Genomic DNA, 26,298 nt, shown 5'->3' with positions numbered 1-26,298 from the left:
CCAACCCACAGTCACTGTTTTGCTTTTATGAACGTTAAACTAGTGCAGTGTAGCAGTGGAGAAAAAAAAAAAAAACACAAAGGATGTATATGCCCTTTATTTAAATTGTATGCATCTGTATTTGACAGACGTTGTCATTAAGTAAGCTTTGAGATGACTGATAATCATGTTTACATGGTCATAAAAACTTAATCCTCTTGAGCCAAGAGTTGAATGTTACGGCTGGAGGTTTGTCACTGATGGGTTTGCTTTGTTTCACAATGGCACGTTTCATCATATAGGTTTGCTAAAGGATGCTGAGGCTGGATTATGTCACTGTGCTGCGTCGCTGGAGTTCAGGCATAGAGCAGCACAGCTCTTGTGTTGCAGCAAAGGCCTGTCCGACTCTGATCCCGACCAGTAAAACTTCAAGTGGTTTTAATAAATGAACAAGTGCCTATACATCAATTTTGCCATGGCAACTGTTTGTAGCCCATGATGAATATGGCAGTTTGAAGTACCTAAACTGAGTGAAAGAAAAGGTTATGCTACCTTGTATCTAAGTTGGGGTAAAGCCCACAGAATGGCAAGTAAAATACCCGTTTGAAAGCAATATGGTGAGGAGACTTAAATTAGATGCAGGCCTCCTTTCCTCTCTCCCTGGTTGCCTGTAACAGCCTTCTTCCTCTGATTAGCCTTTGGGCAGTAGTGTGGTTTTGAGTTAATGTAAACTTCTTGTCATACTGCACCTGATATACTGAGAGTTAATAATCTAGGTAATTTCAAATTGACTTGTTTGTGTGCTGGTACTCTCAAAAAAAATTAACAAGGTATATGCATTGTTTCAATGTAGATTAAGAAAAATAACCTACTGATTTCCATTAGCACAACACTCTCTCTCAAGCCACTCTGTGTTTCTTGCAGGTGTTCCGCAAGGATCTCATTAGTGCCATGAAACTACCAGATTCTCACCATGTCAACCCTGATGAATATTATATCTTTGCGGACACGTGGAAACAAGAATGGGAGAAAGGGGTTCAAGTTCCAGCCAGTCCAGAAACTATTCCACAGCCTTCTCTCAGGTAATGGTGATCAGACACAGATCACGGGCACAAAACGTCAACTTAGAGAAGATGGTCTCTCAAAAATAGGTTGTCTAAATGCAGTCAGCTTTTCTGTGTTGTTATATTTAAATCTGCAATGCAGCAGCCTTCAGACATATTCTTAAACCAAACAAGTACCAGTTTGGAAAACATTTCTGTGGCACTTCAGTCCAGACCTGGTTCTGTCTGTATGCTGTTATAGTATCTACATTGTGAGTTTAAAAAGAGGATCTTTTTTCCTGAGTCACACGGTGCTATGGATTAAAAACTGTTTTCTCATTTGAGTATAGTGAGTTTAATAAATTAAAAATAAACCCACATCTTAGACATGTTATTTGAAAGGCTTCCCTGTAAAGCATGATGATATAAAGCAGCAGGCATGCAGTAGTTACTGATAACCTGATAAAGTTACTCACTTGTTCATATAATTTAATTGTGGTTACTGTTGCTGAAACTTTAACTCTTTCTGCCTTCTGTTGCCACAAATAGCTGCTTAACATTATAGAAGTTCTGTGATCTCAGTTTCAGGAGATAGATAAATAACCTTTTGTTCTCTCACACTTTGCTTAGACTAGGAAATCTTACCACTAGTCCTGCATCCCTTCCTGGTGGAAACAGAATGTGTTTCAACATAGAAATGTTGTTGCCAGTATGGTCTTTGAGACGGAGATAAATGAATTGTCCAGTGAAAGCGCTGATGCTAGCATAATTTAATTTCCACTGGGGCTATTGTCAGTACCAAGTTATTAAAAATAAATATATTGCATCTCATACCAGCAGTATTGCATTAGAGGAAAAAATTGCTGTAGATTTGGCTGGACCAGAGAAAAGAAAAGCTCACAAGGGAACTGGAGGAAAAAAATGAGCAAGGTGAAGGGGGAAGAAGAATGGCAGAAGAACATTGTTTGTGCTAACGTTGACAACCCATGTTGTCCAGTAAGAATTACGTGGAGTACTGCTTGACTGCTGCCTGCTCCTCCTTTACTCCTTTTGCCTTGTTTCCCACAGCTTTTCTTTTCTCCTTGTCCTGTGGAGGGGTAGCTCCAGAAAGCATGCAGAGCTGCTTGCGCATGGCACTGTTCCATTCGGTATCTCCCTGGCTTCCTTTCGCATGCAGGGCCTCTTGCATTGAATTCAGAGAAAGATTGCCTTTATCTAGCTAAGGTCAGTCTTTCCATTCCCATAGGCTAGCTTACTAATCAATGTAGGAGTTTTATCTCTTAAAATAATTGAAAGATTGAAAACACCAATATTTTTCTCCCTTGCTTTCCGGATGATTTTTAGCTGTTTTTTCCCCTTTACATTTTTGCTTGGTATCGGAATGGTTCTTACATAACAAAAATAATACATTTGTAATGTGGATGAAGTGTCCTTTACAAAATAAGGGTAGACTGTTTATCCCAAATGAAGAGCAAGCATTTCTTCCCCACCTCCACTGCAGCAGAATAAATTAAGCTTTCGTGAAAAAGCTGGTATTTTCAAGAAATCAGTTGGCAAGGTTTCCTTCTATCATTTAAGAAGAATATAGAACAAAGATTGTAGGGGTTTTTGTGCATAATAGTCGCTGTGGGTTTCAAAAACACTTGCATCATTGCAGTAGTAGCATTTGTTAAATTGAAAATCATATGCACAGGCTTACATTTTAAAAAGGATTCTGTATACGTAGCAAACCTTAGCACATTTTGTGTGAAGAAATGACATTTACAGAATCCTGTCTCCCTAGCCTGGCTACACTTACTAGCTAGTTTAAAATCTGTGAAACACTAGGTTTCTTCACACTTATAGCAAATATTTCATGTCTTTCAAGGATGGGTCTTAAAAAGCTGCAAGTGTCTATTTCTTTTTTTACTTTCACTCTAGGGTTGTAGCAGAGAAGGTGAAAGAAGTACTGTATACACGACCCAGGAAATACATCCACTGTTCCAGCCAAGAGCCCACAGAACCAGGTTACATCAACATTTTGGAACTGGCAGAATCTGTGTGCCGCTATGACTTGGATGACATGGACATCTTTTGGCTTCAGGAGCTAAATGAAGAGCTTACAGAAATGGGTAATTTCACAACACGTTCTAATTTTAAAAGCAGCAGTTAATTTCTGCTGTTTGAGTTGTTGTCTGTTGTGTGAGATCTCCTAAAGATCACTGAATGAGAATTGAATGGAAATACTAAGAAAAACAGGAGGTAAAAATGTTTAAAATAATGTCTTGCTCAATCTGTTAATGTTTTACGTTTTACCTCTTGTGCCTAAAAACTTCACATCCAGAATTGTGTGTAACTTCTGCAGACTCAAGCAGGAGAGAAAAAGCCCACAACAGGTGGAATTAATTTTAGGACTTCTAAAGGTAAAAAATTTTATGTAGAAAAAGCAGATGTTTCCATTTCTTAAACTTGAACATATTGCTACAAATACAGAGTTCTGAGGAGCTTGCATGCTGGGTTCTTAACAGAGCAATTAAGTTTCACACATGTTAGCCCATTTAAAATCAGCTAAGTAAACTTTCTTTTTTCCATGCAAGTTGTGGATATAGAGGGCTATGAGGGGGATTGAGCTATGGAAAATAATCTTGGAATTATCACTGGAATAACTGAATTGTGGTGGAATAGCCTGTGTGACTGGCATTCTTCCATGGATGATTGCAGGTCCTTTAGGAAGGACGAGTGGACAGAAAAGGGGAGATATTTGGCATCTTCTGGATTTTGCTGTTCACAAACAAGGAGGAACCTGTAGGGATGTGGTAATGGATGGCAGCATTGGCTGTAGTGGCTATGAAATAGTGATGACTGAAATCCTGAGGGGAGTGAGGAAAAGAAGTAGCCTTCTGGTCGTGGACTTCAGGAGATCAGGTTTCTACTTACTTCAGTAACTGGTAGGTGGGATCCGGGAGGCAGCTCTGAAGAGTGGAAGTGCTGAAGAGAGCTAGCAGGACTTGAAGGACAGTCTCCTCCAAGCACAAGAAAGATCCATCCAGCCAGGAAAACAAGTAAACCTGTCAGGAGACTGCGTGGGTGAAGAGGGAAACTCATGGCTGAGCTCCAGTGCCAATGGATGTATGTAAAGAGATAGAAGCATGAACAAGTTTCCCAGGCATACAAGGATGCTGTTGGCTTTTCTGGGGGGCAGATCGCCATCCGTGCATATTTTCAAGATCTGACTAGACTTATCTCTTGAGCAACACTGGATTTAGTGTTGACTCTGCTTGGAGCCAGGGACTGGGCTGGAGCCCTCTGAAGGTCCCTTCCCACCTGAATGATTCTGTAATTCTTTTAATTCAGGGAGTGAGAAAATATCCAGGCATGGAAGAGTAGAGTTTAATAGCAGAAGGCAATTTGTGCCGCCAGTCATTTATCTTTTCCATCTCCGTTTGTTTGCAACAAGGAATCAAAAATAGTAGCCTTATTCTTGTGTGTAGTCCAGCAGTTAAAATGTTAGCCTCTGATAGGTGAATATCCCAGCCTTTGAAGGTCTGAGTAAATAGTGAACTATGGGTGGCAGCAGCATCATTTTTGACCAAGCATTTTGAGAGGCTGCAGTTTGGAGATTTCCTGTAGCTGTGAACACTGTAGGGTTTCTTACACAGCAAGTATCCTGAAGCTACAAGCTGAGGACCGGTCTCATAGCAAACCCTTTTTAAGTGGTTCTACTTACACTAAGTTTGGTTAGTGGTAAGTGTATATAGCATGTGTAGTGTTCAAGTGAACAGATAGTATGGATTGCCAACAGTATATTTATTTACTATTTTATTTTAAAAAACCCAATAAACGAACAAAATCACTTTTCTTGACCATCACGCTGATCATTCAAGTAGCGTACTGGGTGGTGACAACTTTCTGTATCTTTATAAGATCTAAAGTGTTCTTGGTAAGTTTTATTTCCTAGGGAGTTAGTCTTCAGAAGAGCATTGTGTGTAATTTTGAAAGAACCTTGTGTGTGATTTTGGATGTTATTAGTGTTTCTTAAAGTGATGGAGATGGAGGAAGAGTTGTATGGGAGCAGCCAGCAGTTACAGCAATCTCTGTATTTTATGCTGTAGTGTTTTCTTCAAGGTGCAGTCCTGTGTTTTATGTACAACTTAAACTTTTACTCCAGTAGTAGTTCTACTTGTATTTATGAAAGAATTCTACAGTGAGTGAAAAAGATTTTCTATTTTTATCTTATTTTTAGTATGCGTGGTGGGAGAGAAGAGGCTGTGTCTACTGCTGTAGTTGCTAGAAGTTGTCCTTCTCTCTTCCTGCATCTCAGGCTCGGTCAGAGGCACCTGACTGTCCTCTAATTTCCCCTTCCCTATTCTGTGTTACAGGATGCGGGCCCCTGGATGAAAACACAATGGAAAAGACAATTGAAGTGCTGGAACGGCACTGTCATGAGAACATGAATCATGCTATTGAGACTGAAGAAGGATTGGGTATTGAGTATGATGAAGATGTCATCTGTGATGTGTGCCGGTCCCCTGATAGTGAAGATGGGAATGACATGGTGTTTTGTGACAAGTGTAATATCTGTGTCCATCAGGTTAGTGCCTGCAGAAATGTTGACACTGTCCTGTGGTCTTAGCTTACCTTGGCAAGTGTGGAATTTGAACTGGTATTAAATGTTGATTGGAGGCATTTGTGATTTTCTCAATCTCAATCACCCATCAATTGAGGGTGGCTCAATACTCAGTTGAGTTTTTTTGTACCCTGACAGTTACAGTAGATTGAGTGGCCTAGCACGGTAAATATGTGGATGTCTACAGTCTAATAGGAATGCAAAGTGTGTTCTTGGGACTTGCAAGTGCTTCCTCTGTGACCGTAAACAATTTTTCCCCTATTATTAAACCTGCTTTTGAAGATAAACAGGGCAGGAAATGCTGGCTTGCTTATTTGTAAAGAATTTAAAGATCATTTGTTTCAGAACTGGGGTTTTTCCTCCTTGACTGACTAGTTGATTGACCAGACATAGGCTGTCCAAATTTAGCCATCTGAAACCACATGTAGGCACTTTTAACAGACTGATCTTTTTTATAAGACATAAGCACCTGCAATAACCATGCTCTCAGTCTGAACGTTGCTCACGTTTATAGCATTTGAGATGTAGCCAAGACCTTACACTGACTGAGCTCAGCGTAGTCAGGCAGAGGTATCCTTGTGATCAAAAAAGGGATATGAATCCTGTGGTTTCTATGCATCCTGTTCTGGCAGGGGGTTTTGCTGTAAATTGAAAAGAGACCAAGAAAGTGTTGTGGTTTTTGTGTTTTGGTTTTTTTTAAAATGTATTTTTGTACCAACTGCAAGTAATGCTCGCAAAACATGTCTGGCTGAAAAAGGACCTGTCATCTCCCTGCTCACAGTGGGCTGGCCTCCAGCCTGGCCGCTTTCCTGGTCTGATTCACTGCATGAAGCAGCCGCGTGAGCCTAAGTGCCAGTAACATGGCCAGTGACAGGAATACGGCCAGCAGCTGGGCTGCCTGCTTCAGCCCCTGCTTGTGCCCGTTCAAAAGTAACAATGAATTTGCAGTCAGAGGCCCATGGTTGCCTGCAGACAGCTGAGCTGGAGCTGATGGCCTGCTGCCTCCTTGCTCCTGACCCTTCCTCCTGCTGGATCTAAACTGGGGAGCATGTCTGGGCTAGAGCTAATCCTAACAACAACAAACCATTTGATTTTTTTAATCTGGCTCGACTCTGGTTCACCAAATAGCCTCAGGTCTGTTTGTCATCACACAGTTTGGAGGTCAGGGGGAGGAGGAGTGCAAGAAATTTCCCTCCTTCATGGTGCCCGCTCTTGCTGGCTCAAATGCATTGTGAAAGTACTGGTTTAGTAGTTTAGGCCTCCTCCTCTTATTAGTTGGATTAAATTAGAAAATAGTTTTGGTCCATTTCCAAACCCCTAAATATGATCTTAGGTGTAATGCCACTTCTGCTGTAGTAATAGAAAAAATGTTGGTGGGAATGTACCACATAAGAGGAAAAAAAAGATCGCTTGTAAAATTTAGATTACAGCTCCCCCTGTTGGGTTTTCACAACAGTTGTCACATCAAAATAGCATGTAAGTTAGTCAGTCTTGCAGAATTTAATTCAGGAAAGTCCCTCTCTCTACAAGCCGGACATAAATGTGCAATATTTTATGGTATCGCTTCATATTAAATGCTGAGATCTTATAATCAAAAGGTTGGGAAGGCAAGTGTGGGAATCTTATACTAGATTTGAATTTGAAAGACTGGTTACAGCTAATGATCCTGTTCTGTTGAGGCTTTCAAAGTTACTGTTCCCAGAGACGGTATTAGGAATGGTGGGATTTCCTCTGAAAGCCAGCCTTTTGGTAAAACTTATTTGGAGCAGTTGAGTGGAATTAGACCTTCGTGGCAGCCAATGGTTTCAGATACACACCGCTTAATGTGGGTGTATGTACGTACAGCAGGATATGTCTAGGTGCACGTGTAGTTAGCCATTGCGAACTGCTAGGAATTTGAATCAGAAAGCAGACTAATTTTTTTCTTCTCTTTTTCCTTTTTGTTTTTAATTCTCAAACCTAGCAAAACTTAAGAAACTTCTCATTTTCCTAAAGGGTTAAGTGCAATGCTTGGGAAATAGGCATAAAACCCAGCATCTTGTAGTTTCAGTATATGCCATAAGTTTTATTGCAATATTATATAAATATTTAAAGTTACAAACAATTCACGGAATTGTAACAACAAAGGTAATTTAATGTTGCAGGAAATGGTCTTCAGTCAAACAGCTCATATCCCTTCACATCTAAATAGAATTATGTTAGAGTGTAGAGTTATTAGCAGTAGGAAATTATGATTTTAAAAAGTATTAGATGCAGAAGCTAATTTAAAGAAATGTGTGTGTTGCTTCAGAAATTTAAAAGTCACTAAAAGCAAAGATGAAGGTTCTTAACACCAGTAGTGTTGTACAGTCACAATGGGTATGTTTCACAGTATAAACAAATAATACCAGCACACATTTTAGAAAGATATCAGCATAAAAAGACTTTGCTTTAGGGGCTGTTTGTCTCTTTGATCACTTGACTCATTTTAAGTTAAAGAAATTAGAGAAGGATTAAGTGAAAGCCAAACTGTGCCTTTACTATTTGAAAGCTTTGCTCCCTATGAATATTAATGCTTGTGTGTGAAGTCATTTCAGCACAATGATCTCAATACCTGTTTTCTTCCAAGGCGTGCTATGGAATCTTAAAAGTACCCGAAGGGAGCTGGCTGTGTCGCACCTGCGTCCTAGGAATACATCCTCAGTGCCTGCTGTGTCCCAAAAGAGGAGGTGCCATGAAAGCTACCAGGACAGGGACCAAGTGGGCACATGTGAGCTGTGCTCTCTGGATTCCAGAGGTAAAACCTAGTTTCTGCCTCTTTCTTTTGTATGGTAGACTCCTCTCTGTCCTCCTCCTTCTCATTCCCTTCTCTGCCTTTTTATGTTCTCATGATTTAAAGTATCTGTCTGGCTTAATAGCAGGCTTTATTCTGATGAGTCTGCACAGTCTGTGAAGACTGGGAAAAGGTCATTAATTAATCACTTTGTCCCCTCCATTTACTTGGCAGTCATTTCTTGGTGTCGTTATGGTATCTGAGTGACCTGCTAGAAAGGGTTACTGATGTAAGCTAGTGTTCACTATACAACTGCAGCTTCCTTGTCTCGCTTATTTTCGGATGAATTTGTATGCTCAGTTAGGTGTATAATTTGCATGAGTACATCCACCCTGTTGTTTGTTCTGTTTGTTTTTTTTTAAAAACCCTCCATTGCATTATTTGTATAGGATGGATTCTAAGATTTGTAGTTAAGGGTTTTCTTGAACTAAAATTTTTTGAATGGTGGGGAGATGAGGCTTTTTATCTTCTAAATCATATTTTGTAAGTAAAGGCTTTTTTGATATATCTGTGCATACATATATGGAGAGTTTCATAATGAAGCTTTACACTTCTTCCTCCATTTTGAATCAAGTTTAGCATCACAGTATAATTCTGTAAATCGGAATTTTCACTCGTGTATAGGTCGGGTTAGTGTTTAATTTTGTACTTGGAATATTCATGTTTTCTTTCTGGTAAGATCCACAATTCCATTATCAGGAGTGGTTTAAGGCGAGGTGGTAGCCAGATCTGTCAGCACCATGACATCACAGGGATGGATGCTTTGTTTTCTGAACCTTCTGCTCCCAAGCACAGCCAAGCCTTTTGTTTTTAAAACTTTGAGGAAGTTGTTAAGATTCTGGGTGTTTTTTTTAACATAGCAACCAGATGCAGCATGCAATTCCTAGCTCTCTCTTGGGCATATATCTGCTTTTCAAGGAGGTTATCTTTGCAGTTGCACTTTTCCTTTCAGGCCTGCTTGTAGTTCTTGGCATCTCTTCGACCTTTAAAGAGAGAGGAGTTGAGAAAAAAACAAAAGATTTATTTTAAAATGAAAAGGAAAAAAATAAATCTCCTGGCTTCTCCTCCTATACTTATGAAGTGTCCTGGCTGGAAGCTCTCCTGGCTCTGGGCAGACTGGTTTTCCGAAGAGGTCCTTTCTGCCTGTGGTTGCCTTGATGCTCTTGCCAGCAGAAGAGGAGGCAGCAGGTTTGGGAAGCAGGTGACAGCAGGGCAGGGAGCACATGCTGCCTTTCCACCTGCCCACCCCCTCCGGCTGAGGGAGGGAAGCTGCCGGGGGAGCACCCAGGTGGGAGAACTCGAATCCAGCTGCTCCCACAGCCCATTCCATGGCTCCAGGCCTCTCCAGGCCTCGGGTACCTCCTCCCCTCTGCACCAATGCCAAGTGTGTCAGGCATAGTGAGAAGGTGACACCTGCCAGTAGGGGTGGGAAATGCCTCTTGGATCCATCCTCACTCTCGGTCTCCTGTGTTGTAACTTCTAAAACAATTCAGTCACTGGAGAAGCCAGAGAAACTTTTGGGAATCTCTGCTGAAATGGCAGGTCAGTTCCTGTCTTGGAGAGTCACTGTGACCTTACATGTTGCAGGGGACAAGAAAGGCCCAGAGTTTGAAGACCTTGGGGATGGATACTTTAGGGGAGAACGTGTGTTCTCGTATACCTATTTTTCTTCTCCTCAAGATAGTAGTGCATTGGAACTCCCTAAAAAGAAACAGATGAATTATGAAGTCACTGCTGTTTCGTTTTGTGGCCCTAACAAAGCGGAGCAAGGCAGAATGCAGAGAGGAATGGGCCATAAACATGTCTGTGCCTTGTGGTAAAAGGTTCAAAGAGTGACCAAGTATAGGCTAGCATTGTTACAGGCAATGGCACCAGGTATTTTCCTTCTTTAACTCATTCAGCACTGTCTTAAAATGTTTTTTCTTCCCTCCTTTCCTTGTGAGCTAATGCTGTCAAAGGACTTTCTTGACCTTCACTTGACTGATTGGGACATTTGAAGGTTTTTACTTTCCAAAGTGTATGCATTGTTGGTTTATATCCTTTTGTTCTTCTACTTTTATTGTCTTTTATTGTAAATGTGTAGTCAATTTCATGTTTTCTTAAAAGGCATTCTGTTAAAAAAAAATAAAATAAAAAAAAGGAGACACCGAGGCCAGAAAACTTACACAGAGTGTTTTGAAATTCAAGGTCCTTCTCTGCCTTAGATAATACCTAACTGTAATGGTTGTTACCCATCACAGTTATGCCTCCCTCAATCAATGTGGTATTAGCTGAAGCAGAAAGTGATTTTTTTATTTTTCTTGTTTTTAATTCCTTGCTACAGCTGGAAGGGTGTCAGATTGGCTGTCCTTAGCTGTTGTTTGAGTGGCCATGCTTCAGCCTCTGGGCTGCCCTTCCCAGCCATCACTGCAGGTCATTGTGTACTGCTGCAGCTGCTGGCAGCAGGTTAGCCGGGGAGCAGAGGACAGCAGGGTGATAACCGAGGTGGCAGCTCACGTGCATAACAGTTGCAGAGAAGAGGTTTCAACAGCCTGTTGTCTTCACTCTCTCACACTCTTAAAACTTCTTCAGAGTATGGCAGTCAAAACGTGACCTGATACAAGGTGAAGAAGTAACAGAGAAAACAGATATATTTTACAGCAGATCGATCATTTCTGCCTTGGGATGGGAGGTTTTGGGGACTGAAAAGGTTGGCCTCTCTGCTTTCTGGATTCCTTGTGAGCAGCGAAGTTCAAACAGACTTTGCCTTGACTCCTCTCTTTGAATATCAGAAACATGCAGGAGGCATGAGGCCAGTATAAATAAATCGCACCTGACTCTCTAAGTGCCTCTTTGTGCTTTTACAAAGTGAGGTAGTATAAACAGGCAGCATTACAAGCTGAATGGACGATATTTCCAACATAAATGTTTCCTGACCTTATGAGTCCCCTCTGGGGAAAGAGCAGGGAGGGCATTAAAAGGCGCAGAGAGGGACAGGGAGAAGGTCTGTGCCAGTTCCCAGCTCCTGCTGGGAAGCATGGTGGAAGACTGGTATTACTCAGTCTCCGGAAAAATTCCCTGAAGCTTCTGGTTTCTTTTTGAGAGGAATATAGACAATGTAACAACTTGATACAATCCCTTAATTCCCGAAGGAAGTCTTGCCTCTCAGCGTAGTGGTAACTGGGAGGAGAATTGCAGTCAATCTTTGTACAATATTGTTTCAGAAATACCTGTGCAACTTGTAACCAGCTCTATTTTGAGCAAGGTCAAGTTACGTTGATGAAAGATTTTCATTTCGGAAGCAAAAAAGCTACATTTGATGATGTTTAAGAGTGCTGGACATGATTTATTGGAACCATTCAAGTGTTTCAGGGACAGCTTTGTCTCTTTCCCACCAATTTATAGGAAGGCCACAACAGATTAAATTGTTTGTGATCTCTACCTGATGAGGGCATTACGTATTGTCTGCCTGTTCTTCTCGTCTGGTAAAACCTGGAACCTCTCTCAAGCAACTCCCTATCTTCCTAATGAAGACTTTTGGAAATGCCATGCAATAGGTTGACCTCAGTTTATTCCAGAAGATGTGGCTTGCAGTTGGGGGATCAGAGGGTGAAGTGCTATAACAAATATAAATCTTATTTGAGTTAATTTATGTCACTAATTCATGAACTGCTGATCAACTTTTTAAATGTGGGAATTATGAACCAAGTAATCTCTTGCAAAGCTGTCTTTTCTACCTACTTAAATGACCCTTAGAGCAAAGAATGATAAGTAGAGTGGCAAAAATACTCAGTTTGAGCATAGCAACTATGACTCTTGAACTTGATGAATTTAGCACTGCTATCTTTGGGTAACTGCCTCACAGAGGAGGTCTACTGAAGCACAGCTTTTCCCCCTCAGGGATTAAGCAGGTTTTAAAATGAGTACGTGCATCAAGTGATTGTTGATATACTCCCAAAGTGAAGCTAGGAAATGCAGCTTAGCCTACTGGCTTAGTCTCTAAAGTCAATGGTTTAATTATCACATGTTAAACTAATTCATATAACCTGGATTTCCCTAGGAGAGTCTTACTATGGAGTTAATCTATAAAAATTACTGTTGCATAATGCTCTCAAAGTTTTCTCAAAAAAAAAAATAAAATTGCTGTTTAAATTTCAGCCTCAACTGCTTTCTTAAGGAATCAGCTTTATTCTGGCCTCACAGTGCCACAGAGCATGACATAGGAACCTCCTTTCTTTGAATTCTTAGATCTGACCCCTTTGAGAAGAGGCCCCTGTCCCACCACTGGAAATACAGATCTGCACCGTTAAGGTGGATTGTTCATAGCAAGCATGGAGATCTTCCTAGCTAGAAACAGCATTGTGTTTTTGCTTCAGGCAGGTAGCTCTCCAAAGCACACAACTGCTAAATTCAAAAAGTGCTGTGTAAGCATCAGATTCTAAGCTTTTGGAGACTGGCAGTCTTGGGACAGAACAGTTATCTCGCTGAAATCTTCTGCCATGTGCCATTCTCATACTGGCCCAGTTCTGCATGTTGGTCGTTCAGAGCTGGCCAACTTTTTGTTTCTGCCCTTGGATAAATCCTGTCTGTCAGGAGTGGCTGAGAGGTGCCTACGGATCTAATTTATGTCTGTTTTGGTGTCCAAATTATGGAGGACGGTCCTTGTTTCCCAGTGTGGACAACAGGCAGCTGAGAAATTTTTATCACAATGGATATGTGGACACTAGTATAACAAAGAATAGGAAGAGGTATCCTGTGCTTACCTGAATTTTTTTCTTTCTTTTAGTATTAATATCCATAATCTGGTCTACCAGAGACAAATGGATCATCCAGACTAAGTATGTGAAAACTGGCACAAGAGAATATACCGTGCTTTGCAGTAAGAGAAGTTTGTTGTATTCTTTCTCAAATTATACTTGATACAATTTGTAGTTAGGAAAGTGTGTTAGAATGACCTCTTGCATCGGGAGTGCTCAGTGGAGAGGCAGAGCTGGGAAGCAAGGCTTTCCCTGGCTGCTGACTGATAGATCTGGTTCTGCCCCAAATTGTGAGCTGGCAGAAGCAGCTAGTGTAGCAGATCTGTAGATCTTTAAGAAGGAACTTTTCAGGTAAGTATCAGTAAGTGTTCCTGTTTTGTTCTGAGTAGCTTGTATTTTCGTACTTTTTAAGTTAGTTAAAGCAGCACAGGAAAAAAAAAAAACCACCACAGAATGGGAAGGAAATAAGCGTCACTTACTGCAGACTCTCAACAGGTTCATAACAAGGCATGCTGTAGATGCGTCATGTTTTGAAGAATTGCAGCTTTTAGCCACCAGGTTAAGTTAATGGTATTCCACACTATTGTTTTCATGTGGGATCTTTTAGGGTCCCTTGCTGAGAAGCATGAGCACATGGAGATCTCGCAGTGAGATAAATGTGTGGTCATATTTCTTCTAGTATTAATGGAAAGCTTGTTTTTATTGCCCTGATAACTTCTTTCCATGCTGTTTTTTTGTTTACAGGTTAGTATTGCTTGCCCAGAAAGGATGGAGCCAATCACAAAGGTGTCTCACATTCCACCAAGTCGATGGGCTCTAGTCTGTAGTTTATGCAAACTGAAAACTGGTGCTTGCATTCAGGTATGTACTTGTCCTGTGGTGAGTCTGTGTGAGAAGGGCAATTTCGGTTTTGCATTTTGTTTTTCCTGTGTTCAGAGATGCTTTACAATGCAGGTGACTGTTGGATAGATGCCTACTTCTTCATAGCTGTTTGCTATCAAATTAGTTCACTAGCGCAGAGATTTGGGAGTTAGTCTGAGTTACCTTCTTTTGAATAAGGCTGAGAAGTATAAGGACTGCTACTATGTGGGTCAGAGATGGATAGAAAGGTACTTCCATTGAACTCTGTTCACAAACAAAAAGATACTAAATTAGGTCATACCAACTTCAAAGAGATCAACAGCTATTTTTAAGAGTGCTTAGGAAAAATGTTTTTGTAGGGATGGAATTTCACGTAATGAAGATAATTCTATCCTTTTTTTCTGGTTTGTTTTTCTGTTAACGATTGAGGTTTTTTGGTTTATTTTGTCTGTAGTGCTCCGTGAAAAGCTGCATCACTGCCTTTCATGTCACCTGTGCCTTTGAGCATAGCTTAGAGATGAAGACTATCCTGGATGATGGGGATGAGGTCAAGTTCAAGTCGTATTGTCTAAAGCACAGCAAGAACAAACAGAATTCGCTGCCTGATGTTGATGAGCACCCCAAGAGCGTATCGGACCCGAAGCAAACAGAGAGTGAGAAAACCAGTCTGCGAGCCCAAAAACTCCGAGAGCTGGAAGAAGAGTTTTACTCACTAGTCAAAGTGGAGGATGTTGCAGCAGAACTGGGCCTTCCTAAACTTGCTGTAGACTTCATCTACAATTACTGGAAATTAAAGCGAAAAAGTAACTTTAACAAACCATTGTTTCCTCCCAAGGAGGATGAAGAAAACGGCTTGGTGCAGCCAAAAGAAGATAGCATTCATACTCGCATGAGGATGTTCATGCATTTGAGGCAGGACCTAGAGAGGGTAAGAATTTAACTGGTAAAGTTTTGAAAAACTATTTGCAGGTAAGCAAGGTCTTTGTTCGTGGATGAAAGTGGGAATGGGGGACGCACAGTGAGATGATTTAAAAAATAACAACTAAAAAAAGAAAAAAAGGCCTTCAACTCCAGTCTTTTGATATGCTACACTGCCTGTTGCAGAGACTTTCAGGAACTGTTGCTTCTCAGTCCATGAGTGATCCAACGTGAAAGAAGTGCTTTCTAACTTGCTTAGAGGTTATTCCTTTATGTATTTTAAGGTGCATATTTCTATGCACAGTGGACATATTTGCTAATTGACTTTTTGATTTCGACTTCAATTGAATAAATGTTTAAAAAAAATTGAGTAAATTTATTTGACCCAGCTATAGTACTTGCTAGTGGTAGAGATTCAATAACAAAAAGTGTTACTTTTATTGAACAAAACTAAGTGCAAACAGCAAAGGAATGGGGCAGGCTTAACAAATTCTTACTCTTCCACCTTCTGTCTTGGGATGGAGGGACTCTTTATTTGTAATTAAAAAGGTGTTTTGTAATGATTATAATAGAATGGTAAATATTAGCCAATTCTGGGTTTGGAAGAATCAATTTGTGTAGGTAAAGCAGTAAGTATTCCTTGGTGAGGGTGCATTAAGCTTCTGGAGAATCGTGAAAATATATTAAAGCACAGCCACTCACCCCTGTGGTTGAAGGGAAGATGATTAACTTCCATGGTGACTTTTTGGCTCCACACACACAGAAGAATGCTGGCCTGTGATCATACCACTTCCCATGGCATCCAATTCAGGAGTCTTACTCACCTCTCTTCCTCACCAGTGTGCTGGTGTCACCTCGTCCCAGGTAGCAGGCAGACTGATTGACTCATCGCTATCTTGACCTGGATACTTTCACTGCATGTAATTGCCTTAGGTGCTACAGTTGGTTAGCAGTCTGAAAAATAACCCACTGAGTCTACTACTGCTTGTGGCTTGGCTGAGAAGGAGGAAAAGGAAATTATCTTTTTATCAGTAGCTAGTTGGGCTCTTAGCAGATTGTCAGCTAGCTGGTAGTTTGAAAAGATGGAATCCATCAGCAAAACTCAGAGCAAGCATTTATTGGAAGGCATACAGAGTGCCTTTTTCTGGCAGCTGATGGGGGAGGAAGCCAGGTTTGTTACCACTCAGAGGCTACCCATTAGGTTGCCCTGTTGGCTAGTGATCACCTGCAGTTTTCAAGTGCTTAGAGATAGGTAGTGAATGTAAAAAAGGTAACAAAATAAAGTACATGTGCTAAATGTGATTCAGAGACATTGGAGAGGAGAGGGGAAGGAAAAGCAGTAGAGAGAAATAGTGTTGTAAGAAAAGGGAAAACAATATTGGGGAGAGAAGAACATGAAAGTACAGGGAGATGAGTGTTGGAGCCAAGATTTGCACTTGTCAGTGTAACTGTTGTCTTGAATCTAGTCACAATCAATCTCAGTTTTCCTTTTCCAGGACTAATTTGGGTACGGATCCTTACTTTGTAAAAAATTTAAAACCCCATAATATGCTTCAAATGGAGGGTTGGGATTTGGGGTGTGTTTCTTCTTTCAAGAGACCATTTCGAGCTTTTTCTTTTTGTTTGAGTGGTTGGTTTGCATCAAATTTTGTTGAAACAGATGTAGTTATTCTGAGTGGAGGTAATTCATAGTTTGAAACATCAGTCTCAAAGTTTCTGAACTTCTCATGCCACAAGACTTTCGACTTGCTTATCTCTTGGGATGAATATAAATTTGGGAATCTTGGAATTTCCTTTCTGGAGAGAGAGGTTCTAGTTCTGAACAGATGGAGTTGAGTGCTGGGGAAAGTCTGTTTAGCAAATATCTTTCAACCTACGCTATTTCTGTGTTCTGAAAGCTCTTTTAAGTGTTTATCAAGAACTTTCAGTGCCTCTTTCTGTTCTCATTACATTAGGTGGAAAAGTTGCTATTAACTCAAACAAATAGTGAAAGGAGAATTATGTGGATCTGAATCACAGGGTGGTTTGGGCTGGAAGGGACCTTTAAAGATCATCTAGTCCAACCCCCAGGGACATCTTCCACCAGACCAGGTTGCTCAAAGCCCCATCCACATCCAGCCTGGCCTTGAACACTTCCAGGGATGAGGCATCCACAGCTTCTCCGGGCAACTTGTGCCAGTGCCTAACCACCCTCACGGTAAAAAACGTCTTCCTTATACCCAATCTAAACCTACCCTTGTTAAATTTAAAACCATTGCCCCTTGTCCTGTCACTACAGGCCCTGGTCTGTCTCTCTCTTTCTTATAATCCCATTTCATGTAGTGAGAGGCTGCTCTAAGGTTCCCCCCAGAGCCTTCTCTTCTCCAGGCTGAACAACCCCAACTCTCTCAGCCTGTTCCCACAGGAGAGGTGCTCCAGCCTTCAGATCATCTTCGCGGCCTCCTCTGGACTCACTTCAACAGGTCCATGTCCTTCTTGTGCTGAGGACCCCAGAGCTGAAGGCAGTACTGCAGGGGAGGTCTCACCAGAGCAGAGCAGAGGGGCAGAATCCCCTCCCTCGACCTGCTGGTCACGCTGCTTTGGGTGCACCCAGGACACGGTTGGCTTTCTGGGCTGTGAGCGCACATTGCCGAGTCATGTCCAATTTTTCACCCATGAGTACCCCCAAGTCCTCAATCCCTGCTCTCAATCCCTTCATCCCCCAGTCTGTATGATCCTGGGGATTGTCCTGACCCAGGTGCAGGACTTTGCACTTGGCCTTGTTGGTCCTCATGAGTCAATGCAACAGTCGGAGGAGAAACTGCTAAATGGGTCAGTCAAAATGTGTACATTGCACAAGAAGCAAGAGTGTTCTTTTAGAGGTGATCCGCATGTTAGTTTTGGTCCAAACAGGCTGGCTGTCTTGGGTAGCTTTGTAAAAAGTATTACTTTATAATGTTGCAATAGTTTTAGGAGAAACAAACATAGTTTAGCTGTTAAAAATCGTTATGTGAAACACTTTGCAGGGAAATTCTGGGAGAATCCAGTGTTGTCTGCAGTAATGTCCTCAGCATTGTACATAGTGGAAGCAGGCTTACAGACAATCAAGTCTTAGAAATTACCTCTTTTTCTTTTGACTGGAATTTTGTGTTTGCTCACTGTTCTTATAGATGAAAATACATTCTGCTCTCGTGCAGAATATATTCAAGGCATTCATTAAATTGGCAATTGAAAAAAATTCCAGGATATATATATTTTTTTTTTAATTCATAGTTACATATATTCAGTAACATTCACAAGAACTTTGCTAAGGGATTTTACACATAAAATTGTTTTAATTCTGTTGTTGATGCACTACTTTTAACTATGTCAGGATTTATTTTCTTATTGCCTATTAAGTCTTCTGTTATTCCTCTGTAGGTAAGAAATCTCTGCTACATGGTAAGCAGGAGAGAGAAACTGAAGTTATCTCACAGTAAAGTACATGAACAGGTCTTCAATTTGCAAGTTCAGCTCATTAATCAGGAAATTGCTGCAGGTAATCATATAAAAGTAAAATATTTACAAATTCTGTCGATATTTAAACTAAAAAACGTGTTCTCTTTATGTTCTGCTTAGTGTTTTTTAACACTGTAAATCTGCCTTTAAAAACTTTCTTCCAGTACACAGTCAGTAGAAGTAGGAACACACACAAAACTCTTTAAACTGTTAAGATATTTACTTGGATATTTCTTTATTTTTATGGCTGTTTCTGGTATGTGCCTATTGCTTATCAATCACTATTGCATCCAGATAGCAGAAACGAGCTGGTGGTGATCTCTGGGTTTTTGCTTCCTTGGGCTGCTGGTTTATGGTCGTGTTTCCTCACAGCAAGCTCTGCACTGCTGCTTGGTTCTCCAGCTGAGAAGGTTTTTTTCCTTGCTCTCGGTGGTTGGTTTCTTCAGGCAAAAGAGAAGAGTGGCTGATGGGAATCGTGGTGGTTCTAATATTGCCTTGCATGCTTGATGAACAGTGGAGAGAGGCATTTCTTAGCTTGCCGTCTGCAGTTACTCTCCTTCCTTCAAAAAGAGTTTAAGTACTCTGGTTTTTAATAGTGAAGAGTAACTGGTTAGGAATGCTGATGTACCGAAACCCTCTCTGCCCTTCATTTTTATAGGAACCGTTTTGAAATAAGGAACACCACATTTGGAAAGAGGATGCATATACATTACAGTGTGATTACTGATGTGTTGGGTTTTTTTAACAGGGAAGGCAGCTATTTCTTCAATGTGAAATTAAGATCTCTCTGTTCTTTCAAGATACATATGTTTTTAATGACCAATTTAGAGTGAAGTCTTTGTGCTGGTTTTTTTTTTCTCTACCCCTGAAACATGGATAGGTTTTGTTAGTACTGACAAGGTGGTTTCTTTTTAACTGTTTTAGATCAGACTAGTACTTTGTGGAAGCAGCAGTACTCAAAAGCACTTTGGTTTTGTGTAAATGTATTTTATTAGAAATGTCTACTAAATTTATTTTATGTCTTTACAAATACAAATGCTTTTTAAATGCTTATTAGAATAGCTTGATAGCTACTTTGCAGTGGGTGCTGTATGCATATAATATCATAAAGCCTAATAGATTGGGCTGAAAAGACTTTTAAAGTGTAGAGAATTTTATAATACAAAGCAGAGAGTTGAACTAAGTCCAAATTGAAACTCAGTTTGAAGCATTGTTTTTTCTCTCCATCCAAAACTGAATATGAACCTTTTTTATAGCTTTGTTGGAACTACTTCAGTCATATCTCAAAACTGGTTCAATTCACTGGCTTAAAGCCCTGTAAAAAGGGCACATTGTTGTTTTTAATGGAAATGCTAAAACGCTTACCTAAATTCCGAAACGGTGGATAATTTAGAACAGTTTTCATTATCCCAACTTCTCTTTAATGTCCTAAAATAATTTCACACTAATTGTTTGCAAATGCTTCTTACTGTTGAATGACCTTCTAATGGACTATAAAACTTGTTACAGATAACAAAATGATTACCCTCCTTTAAAAAAAGCCTTTTTTTTTTTTCTCTTCTGCCCCCGCATCTCTTTCTCCTGTAGGCCATACCCTGACAAGTGCACTAGAGAACACGCTGTTCTACCCACCTCCCAGGATCACCCTGAAGTTGAAAATGCCCAAATCAGCACTAGGAGATTGCAAAAATAACTCGCTGAAGCCTGGCAACAGACCGCTTTCTCCTGACAACAGCAGCACTGTTTACAGCAAACGGAGCGTGCCGATGTCAAAGGAATCATTTGAAATCAAAGCAAAATCTTACGCCAGGTATCAGCACGACAGCAGAAGTAACGGGTTGCTGGCAGGGATCAGCAAGCCTCGGAGCGAGGCAAGGGATTCTGGCCCCATGCAGATGCCGGAGTTTCACCGGGGCCAGCCGTCCGGGAAGCCCTTAGCGCTCCAGGCTGCTCTGCATGGACAGTCTTCCATTGGGAATGGGCGGGTGCAGCAGGAGAACTCGAGGCTGGCGGCCAAGTCCAACGGTCTGATGGGCAGGGCTGGAGACGTGAGCCAGAGGGACAGCTCCAGCCAGACACCCTACGAACAAGAGTCCGTGCTCACAGCTCGCTTGGCCAGCCAGAGTGGTTTCAGAAAATCCACCATAGAACATTTTAGCCGGTCCTTTAAAGAGGCTACCAACAGTCTGGTGAGGACCACGGAAGATCTCCGGTGCTGTGAAAAGCCAACAAGAAGACTTACAACAAAAGATCGCTTGTGGAGCAAGCAGACACTTGAAGGTGCTCCGTACCAGGACAACGACGGGTACTGTCCTGACTTAGAGCTGAGTGACTCTGAGGCAGAAAGTGATGAAAACAAAGAGCAAGTGAGGTTAAGACGAAGTAGCTCAGAGAGAGAAAGCCCAAGTAAGGACTTTGGAAGAGATTGTCACAATAGAAACAAAAAGAATATGATTTCTCACAGTTCAGTACAAAGGTGATTAGAAGCCCCCACGGGGTAACTCAGCCTTTATGTATTCCAGTGTACCAGTGCAAAGCTCAGCATCAAAAGGTTCCAGAAAATAGTCCAGGACCTACGTTAGGAAGAGTTGCAGTAGGGGATGGGGGGAGGGGAGAGAAATCAGAGTAGTTCTGTTCAACTGTGAATTGGCTTGCAGTCTTCGCAAGGTTAACTCGGTCATTGCAAAGTCATGTGGGAATCGATGTGTTTTATTAGAGGGTAACATCTGGGAGAGCACGAAGCGGTTCATCTTTACGTAAATTCAGGAAACTGCTTCCCCCTTGTCAGCTTCTGTGCGAGGCAACATGTTCATGTTATGTCAGTCTTGTGGTGGTGGACAGGTATTAGAGAAGTTCTTGCGTTGCTCTAACGCGTTGCAAGAGACTGCAAACGGAGACACTGAAACTGCATTCTTAGGGCACCTGCAGTATGGCTTTGATCCAGCAACGCACTTGCGGATGTGTTGAGAAGTTAAGCATGTGAAAAGTCCTGCTGGTTTCCCCTGGGAACGTTTGTGCCCAGATCTCCGAGCGCATTCCTGTGTGCTCTGCTGGATCAGGCCCAAAGTGACTACTGAGTGATGATCCTCTTCTGCAGGAGGCTTTCAACTGCAGTGGCGTTTGCAGGCTCCTTGCAGAGGGTGGAAGCAGGCGTCGCTGGCGCTGCCAAACTCACTGACCTCTAGACGTGCCCCCGTTCCCTGCTCTTGCTGAAGGTTGTGTTTCTCTTCACAATAATTTGCTTATTTTGTAAATATACAACTTCTAGTACTTCAGTTTTTTTTAATCTCTGTACATAGTTGCTTGTTGTGGGATGCACTTGTAAATATTTTACCCAGCTAACAAGTACAGATGGCTAATTTTGTGGATAGTGTTTACAAAAGTAGATGTACTACTTCAAAGAAAAATGCTATTTGACACTTACATTTAGGCAATCACCGGTGATGCCAGGTTCCTCTTGAAACTGAGATTTCGCGTCCAGAGGTGTTTGTACCTGGTATTTTTAAAATAAGCTGAATTAGAAACAATTTTGTCTGAACTTTTTATGGAGGCACAAATTTTCAACCCTAGTTGCCTCAATACAGGTGTAGGAACCTTACTTTTGGCATCTAGGTCTGTAAAATTTTAGCCACTCATCATTTGGAGTATGTTTGGGTTTTTTTAATTGCTGAAAATCTATTATTTTGTTAAGCTGCTTTTCAACCTCTGGATCAGTTGCTCTTTCCCAAACTAACACTTTTTTGTATGCCCTTTAAAATGAGCAGTTGTTACATAGTGAATAAATTTCAGCCAGTACTGAGGAAGCAAGAAGGGAATCCTTTTCTGTTCGTTTCAATGACAGGGGATTTTTGTTTGAATACAAACTTCTTGTTTTCCAGATGGTGTTGTGTTGATCAACAAAGTAACTGCACTGTTCTTCTCTGAAATGCTGTACATTTCATAAATACGCAACATCCTCTGTCCTACATCACTGGCTGAAATGGGCCATAGGTTGTATAGGGCACATCATATAGCTCCTTTCTGTTGAGGGTTCATTTCATCTAGAAACAAAAGGTGTTCCCCACCCAGTGTGAAGATGACTATGCAGAATCCAAACAACAACCTGTTTTTCTTCATAATCTTTAATTTATTGCTTTTAGCTTGGGAAATGGCAATGATATTTTCAAATTTGTTTTACACTTTGAAATCTCCCTAGTTGCAACAGGACTAGCAGGTCAGGGGCTGGAGGACTTTTCAGTAGTGAAATAATAAAAAAAAAAAAAAAGTATATTGGCAATTCTGCTCTGTTTGCTTCATGCATCTTAATTTTTTTTTTTTACTTCTTGATTTTATGTATATTTGTGTAATTGATCTTTCTAGAGCTGTATCTTCAAAATTATTTCTTTTGGTGTAAATATGCAGTAGCATTTTAGGTTTCCACATATTTTATTTTAATGGGAAATGCTTTGTGTTCTAAGCCATGGGTCATTCAGAATAAGTAAACAAATGTCTATTCATTTGTATTCCAGTTCTGATTCTCTTAGTTCTCCTTCAATATTTATTAGTAATCCTCTCTCACTGGTCATGAAATTTTATGAAGCTTGTATTGGGAACACTTTATCTGGGAGGTGAGCAAAGTGTTCGTGTTATTTTGTGGCCAGAAGCGTATGACAGAAGGGAGGAAAAATGGTGCTTCAGCAAAACTCAGCATTTCTGCTCTTCTGGGGTTATTAATTCAGTTGTTTCCAGTCTGGGCAATGGTTTTGCTAATTTTTACATGATTTTAATAGATATATGAAGGAGCCCTTGGTAATGTAGTTCTCAAGTATTGTCCCCAAAGTGCATTTGCTAGTTTTTATTGTGTGTTCGGTGGCTAACTGTTTGAAGTATTACCTCTTAACCTTATTTGTCAAATTTTTTTTGTGTTTTTGCATTTTGTTTTATATATAAAAATATATATATATTCAATTTTCCAAGATGGACTCAGTCTTTTTCAGATGTCCCCTTTTTACAAGTACTTTTTCATTAAATTATGAAACTGCTAACAGTATTTTCATTTGTTGTGATTTATTCAGGGCTTTACCCTCTGTGTCTGGCGGGTTGTTAAACTCATCAGTCTAACAGCAGTACTGTGTCCATCAGGAGTAAATTATTTCTGCAGAGTTTGCAATACTTTAACAAGTTAAGTATCAAGGAAAATCTTTCCCCTTCAGCCTCCCAAAAAAAAGAGTCGCTGAACACTAATTTGCTGTGTATAGCAAATAGTCCAAGCCTGGCTTTTGTTTCTGCCTAGCTGAGCAAATGTAACGGACCATTTGCTGCCCTGGCCTCACTTTTTGATATATTTGCTTATGCTGTAGGATAACTGTTTTTCCCTGGTTGGACAAATTAAGTTATAAGAGGAGGAGCCATACCCAGGCCTTCTGTCTCATCCCTCTTGTACCACTCGCACACACGCACAAATGAGTACTTAACAGCCAGCTATTGCCATGTGTGTGCAAAGGAAAATTGATGCAAGCAAGTTCCTGGGCTGATGTTTTATGTCGGTTTTGCGTAGGTGTTGCTGTAGTTCCCCCTGCTCCCACAGGCTGGTGCAGTGATATACCTTGCTGGCAGGGAGGAGCTGCTCCCTGTGCCAGAGCAGGGGAGAGAGCAAAAAAGAGGAGGCAGAGAGAGAGAGGAGCAGGTGTAGCTGCACAACCGATCCAAGAGCATCCCTCCCGCTCTGATCCAAGAGAGTCCCTCCTGCTCCGATCCATAGCGTTCACGAGGGACGGAGGATTTGGATTTGGGATGTTGGAGGCTGCAGGGACCGTCCTGCCTGTGGTGGGTCAGGCAGCAGCAGAGCAAGGGGTGAGCTTGTGGCCTGGTGTCGGGGCAGGGGTGGCTGAGCAGGTGGCCCCAGGCAGGCCGGGAGCAGAGCTGGAGGTGGGTTGGGTGAATGGAGCAACAAGTCCCTCGGCTAAAAAGATGATGGGGGGGGGAGAAAATTGAGGAAAAAACAGCACTAGGAAAAAGCAGTAAGTGTTGGGATTATCAGCTGTTTTGCAGGACCAGGATTTCTCCTTCCCTAAAGGCGTTCTTGCAACAGATTCCAGCAACAGATTTTCTTTTTGTGACTTTCTGACTAGTGGCCTTCCATTCCCTTTGTGAGTACAGTCTGCTTGTGGTTGGGGTGTGGGAAAGACACAGCCAAAGAAGGAAGTTGGTATCCCCATTATTTTGGAAACAGCCGCTATTGGTTTGTAGAGTCTTAACAAATATGTAAGCGTGGTTACTTGTTGACGGTAACTGGGGCCAAGCTCTCACAAGCACTAATAGGGGCTGTTTGGTGGTTCCCAGTACCATCATTTCTGCTTTATGCCTTTGTCCACAGAGAAATGTTTCTCAGCTATAACTTGTCTGTCATTTGTAGAATGTTTTCTTTGCACCATGAATCCCAAACCATAGAAGAAGGAATTACAAACATTTAACTATTAAAAATAAGCCTGAAACATTCACTTGGTGTTGATGTGGTACCTCGCTGATGACTAGGCCTAGGCATACAGGCTGTACTGCAGCCACATGATGTGTATCTGGTATCTGGGAGGGATGGAGCGTTACCACGTTAAGCCTGCCTCTGTTAGCTGCAAAGATAATCCAGTGAAACCAGTTGTTTTGATCGTTGGGAATTTTGATGATCCCAGTACTTGTGAAGGTTTAGCACTGCAGAGAATTGACATTTCTATTGGGAAAACATGCTTTTGATGTGAATTAATGAGCAAAAGGAAGCTGCTTGCACAACCTGGGAGTTTGGCATGCAAGGGAAAAATACTGGGGAAGGGCAGCGATGGAAAACAATGGAGTGCCTCAATGCGGCTTCTTTAGGAAGAAGTGAAGTCTCACAGACTCTGGCTTCTGGTTTCATGAGAGATGCCCAGCTACTGCTGCTTCTCAATCTTCCTTGACACCAGCTTCATGGCTCAGCAGGTTTTTTCCCCCTCCTGGGGTCCAATTCTGCAACATAGCCCTCTTGCAGAGCCCATCCTGGGGTAACTGCTCCTGACCAAGTCAGTGCACGTGACAACTGCTGGACTCTTCTGGAGGGATGTGACAGAAGTGGATTAAAGTGACTGCAAGCACAGCTTTCCGAAACAAAATGTTACATAGCAGTTGGATAAGTTGTCTGAAAATAGCAGATGCACATGCCTGTTTCCGTTCCTCAAGTTAATGTCTCTGCAGATAGCTTGGATAAGTTCGCAAGACTCTCGTTGGGTAAGGAGAAGCAGCCTTGGATATTTGCCCATTGGTTCCCCTGCCTCTGTGAGTACAGTTTCCAGATAATCTTTCTTTCTCCAGTAGTCTTCTTTGGGCTGGGACAGCTTCCTGGCTCCACCTTGCCCTGCCCTTTCTCTGGGACTCTTCTTTTGTTTCAGGCTGGGCAGACCCTCACTGCCTTCCCATGGCTTTCTCAGCAACTGTGAAGCTCGGTGTCTGCCTCGCCTAGGCTGCCTTATCTGAGACATTGTTTTAAATCTCCAGGTAGGCTCTGTAATGACACCTTTATGGTTTCTTTTGGCTTAACCCTCCTCAAGACATTTTTTCTGGGTTTCTGTTGTTTTTCCCCAGGTGCTGCCCCACCCACCCTCACCCCGGGGGAAGAGCACTGGGCAAGGCAGGGAAACCAGGTGTATTTTGGCAGGATTCCATAACAGCTCCAGAGATGTTCTGCTGGCCAAATTGGTGGGCCAGTGTCCTGAGGAAGAATTTAAAGCTGAGCACAACAGCAGTGTATAAAGGAAGATGCCTTCAAGAAATCTGGTCATCCGAAAGCCCTTGAGCTTGTGACCGACATCAAGATATGCGACTCTTCTTATTTTCTGTGGTCTGAGCAACCGCAAGGAGTCC

General features: G+C 41.6%; 1 protein-coding gene across 1 annotated transcript in view; it reads left to right on the top strand.

Annotated features, from left to right (window-relative positions):
* Nucleotides 1–20,912, top strand: part of JADE3 (jade family PHD finger 3) — a 40,179-nt gene extending 19,267 nt beyond the window's left edge. The window contains exons 4-11 of the mRNA XM_009700402.1: nucleotides 904–1,061; nucleotides 2,943–3,133; nucleotides 5,381–5,592; nucleotides 8,237–8,404; nucleotides 13,921–14,037; nucleotides 14,492–14,965; nucleotides 18,355–18,472; nucleotides 20,020–20,912. Of these exons, the coding sequence (XP_009698704.1) occupies nucleotides 904–1,061; nucleotides 2,943–3,133; nucleotides 5,381–5,592; nucleotides 8,237–8,404; nucleotides 13,921–14,037; nucleotides 14,492–14,965; nucleotides 18,355–18,472; nucleotides 20,020–20,912 (2,331 nt within the window). The remainder of the gene's footprint in view (nucleotides 1–903; nucleotides 1,062–2,942; nucleotides 3,134–5,380; nucleotides 5,593–8,236; nucleotides 8,405–13,920; nucleotides 14,038–14,491; nucleotides 14,966–18,354; nucleotides 18,473–20,019) is intronic.
* Nucleotides 20,913–26,298: the final 5,386 nt, after the last annotated feature.

This window comes from Cariama cristata, unplaced genomic scaffold, assembly GCF_000690535.1.
Source record: "Cariama cristata isolate BGI_N322 unplaced genomic scaffold, ASM69053v1 scaffold10455, whole genome shotgun sequence".
NCBI classification, from domain to species: domain Eukaryota; kingdom Metazoa; phylum Chordata; class Aves; order Cariamiformes; family Cariamidae; genus Cariama; species Cariama cristata.
This window is presented reverse-complemented; position numbering and strand designations above follow the sequence as displayed.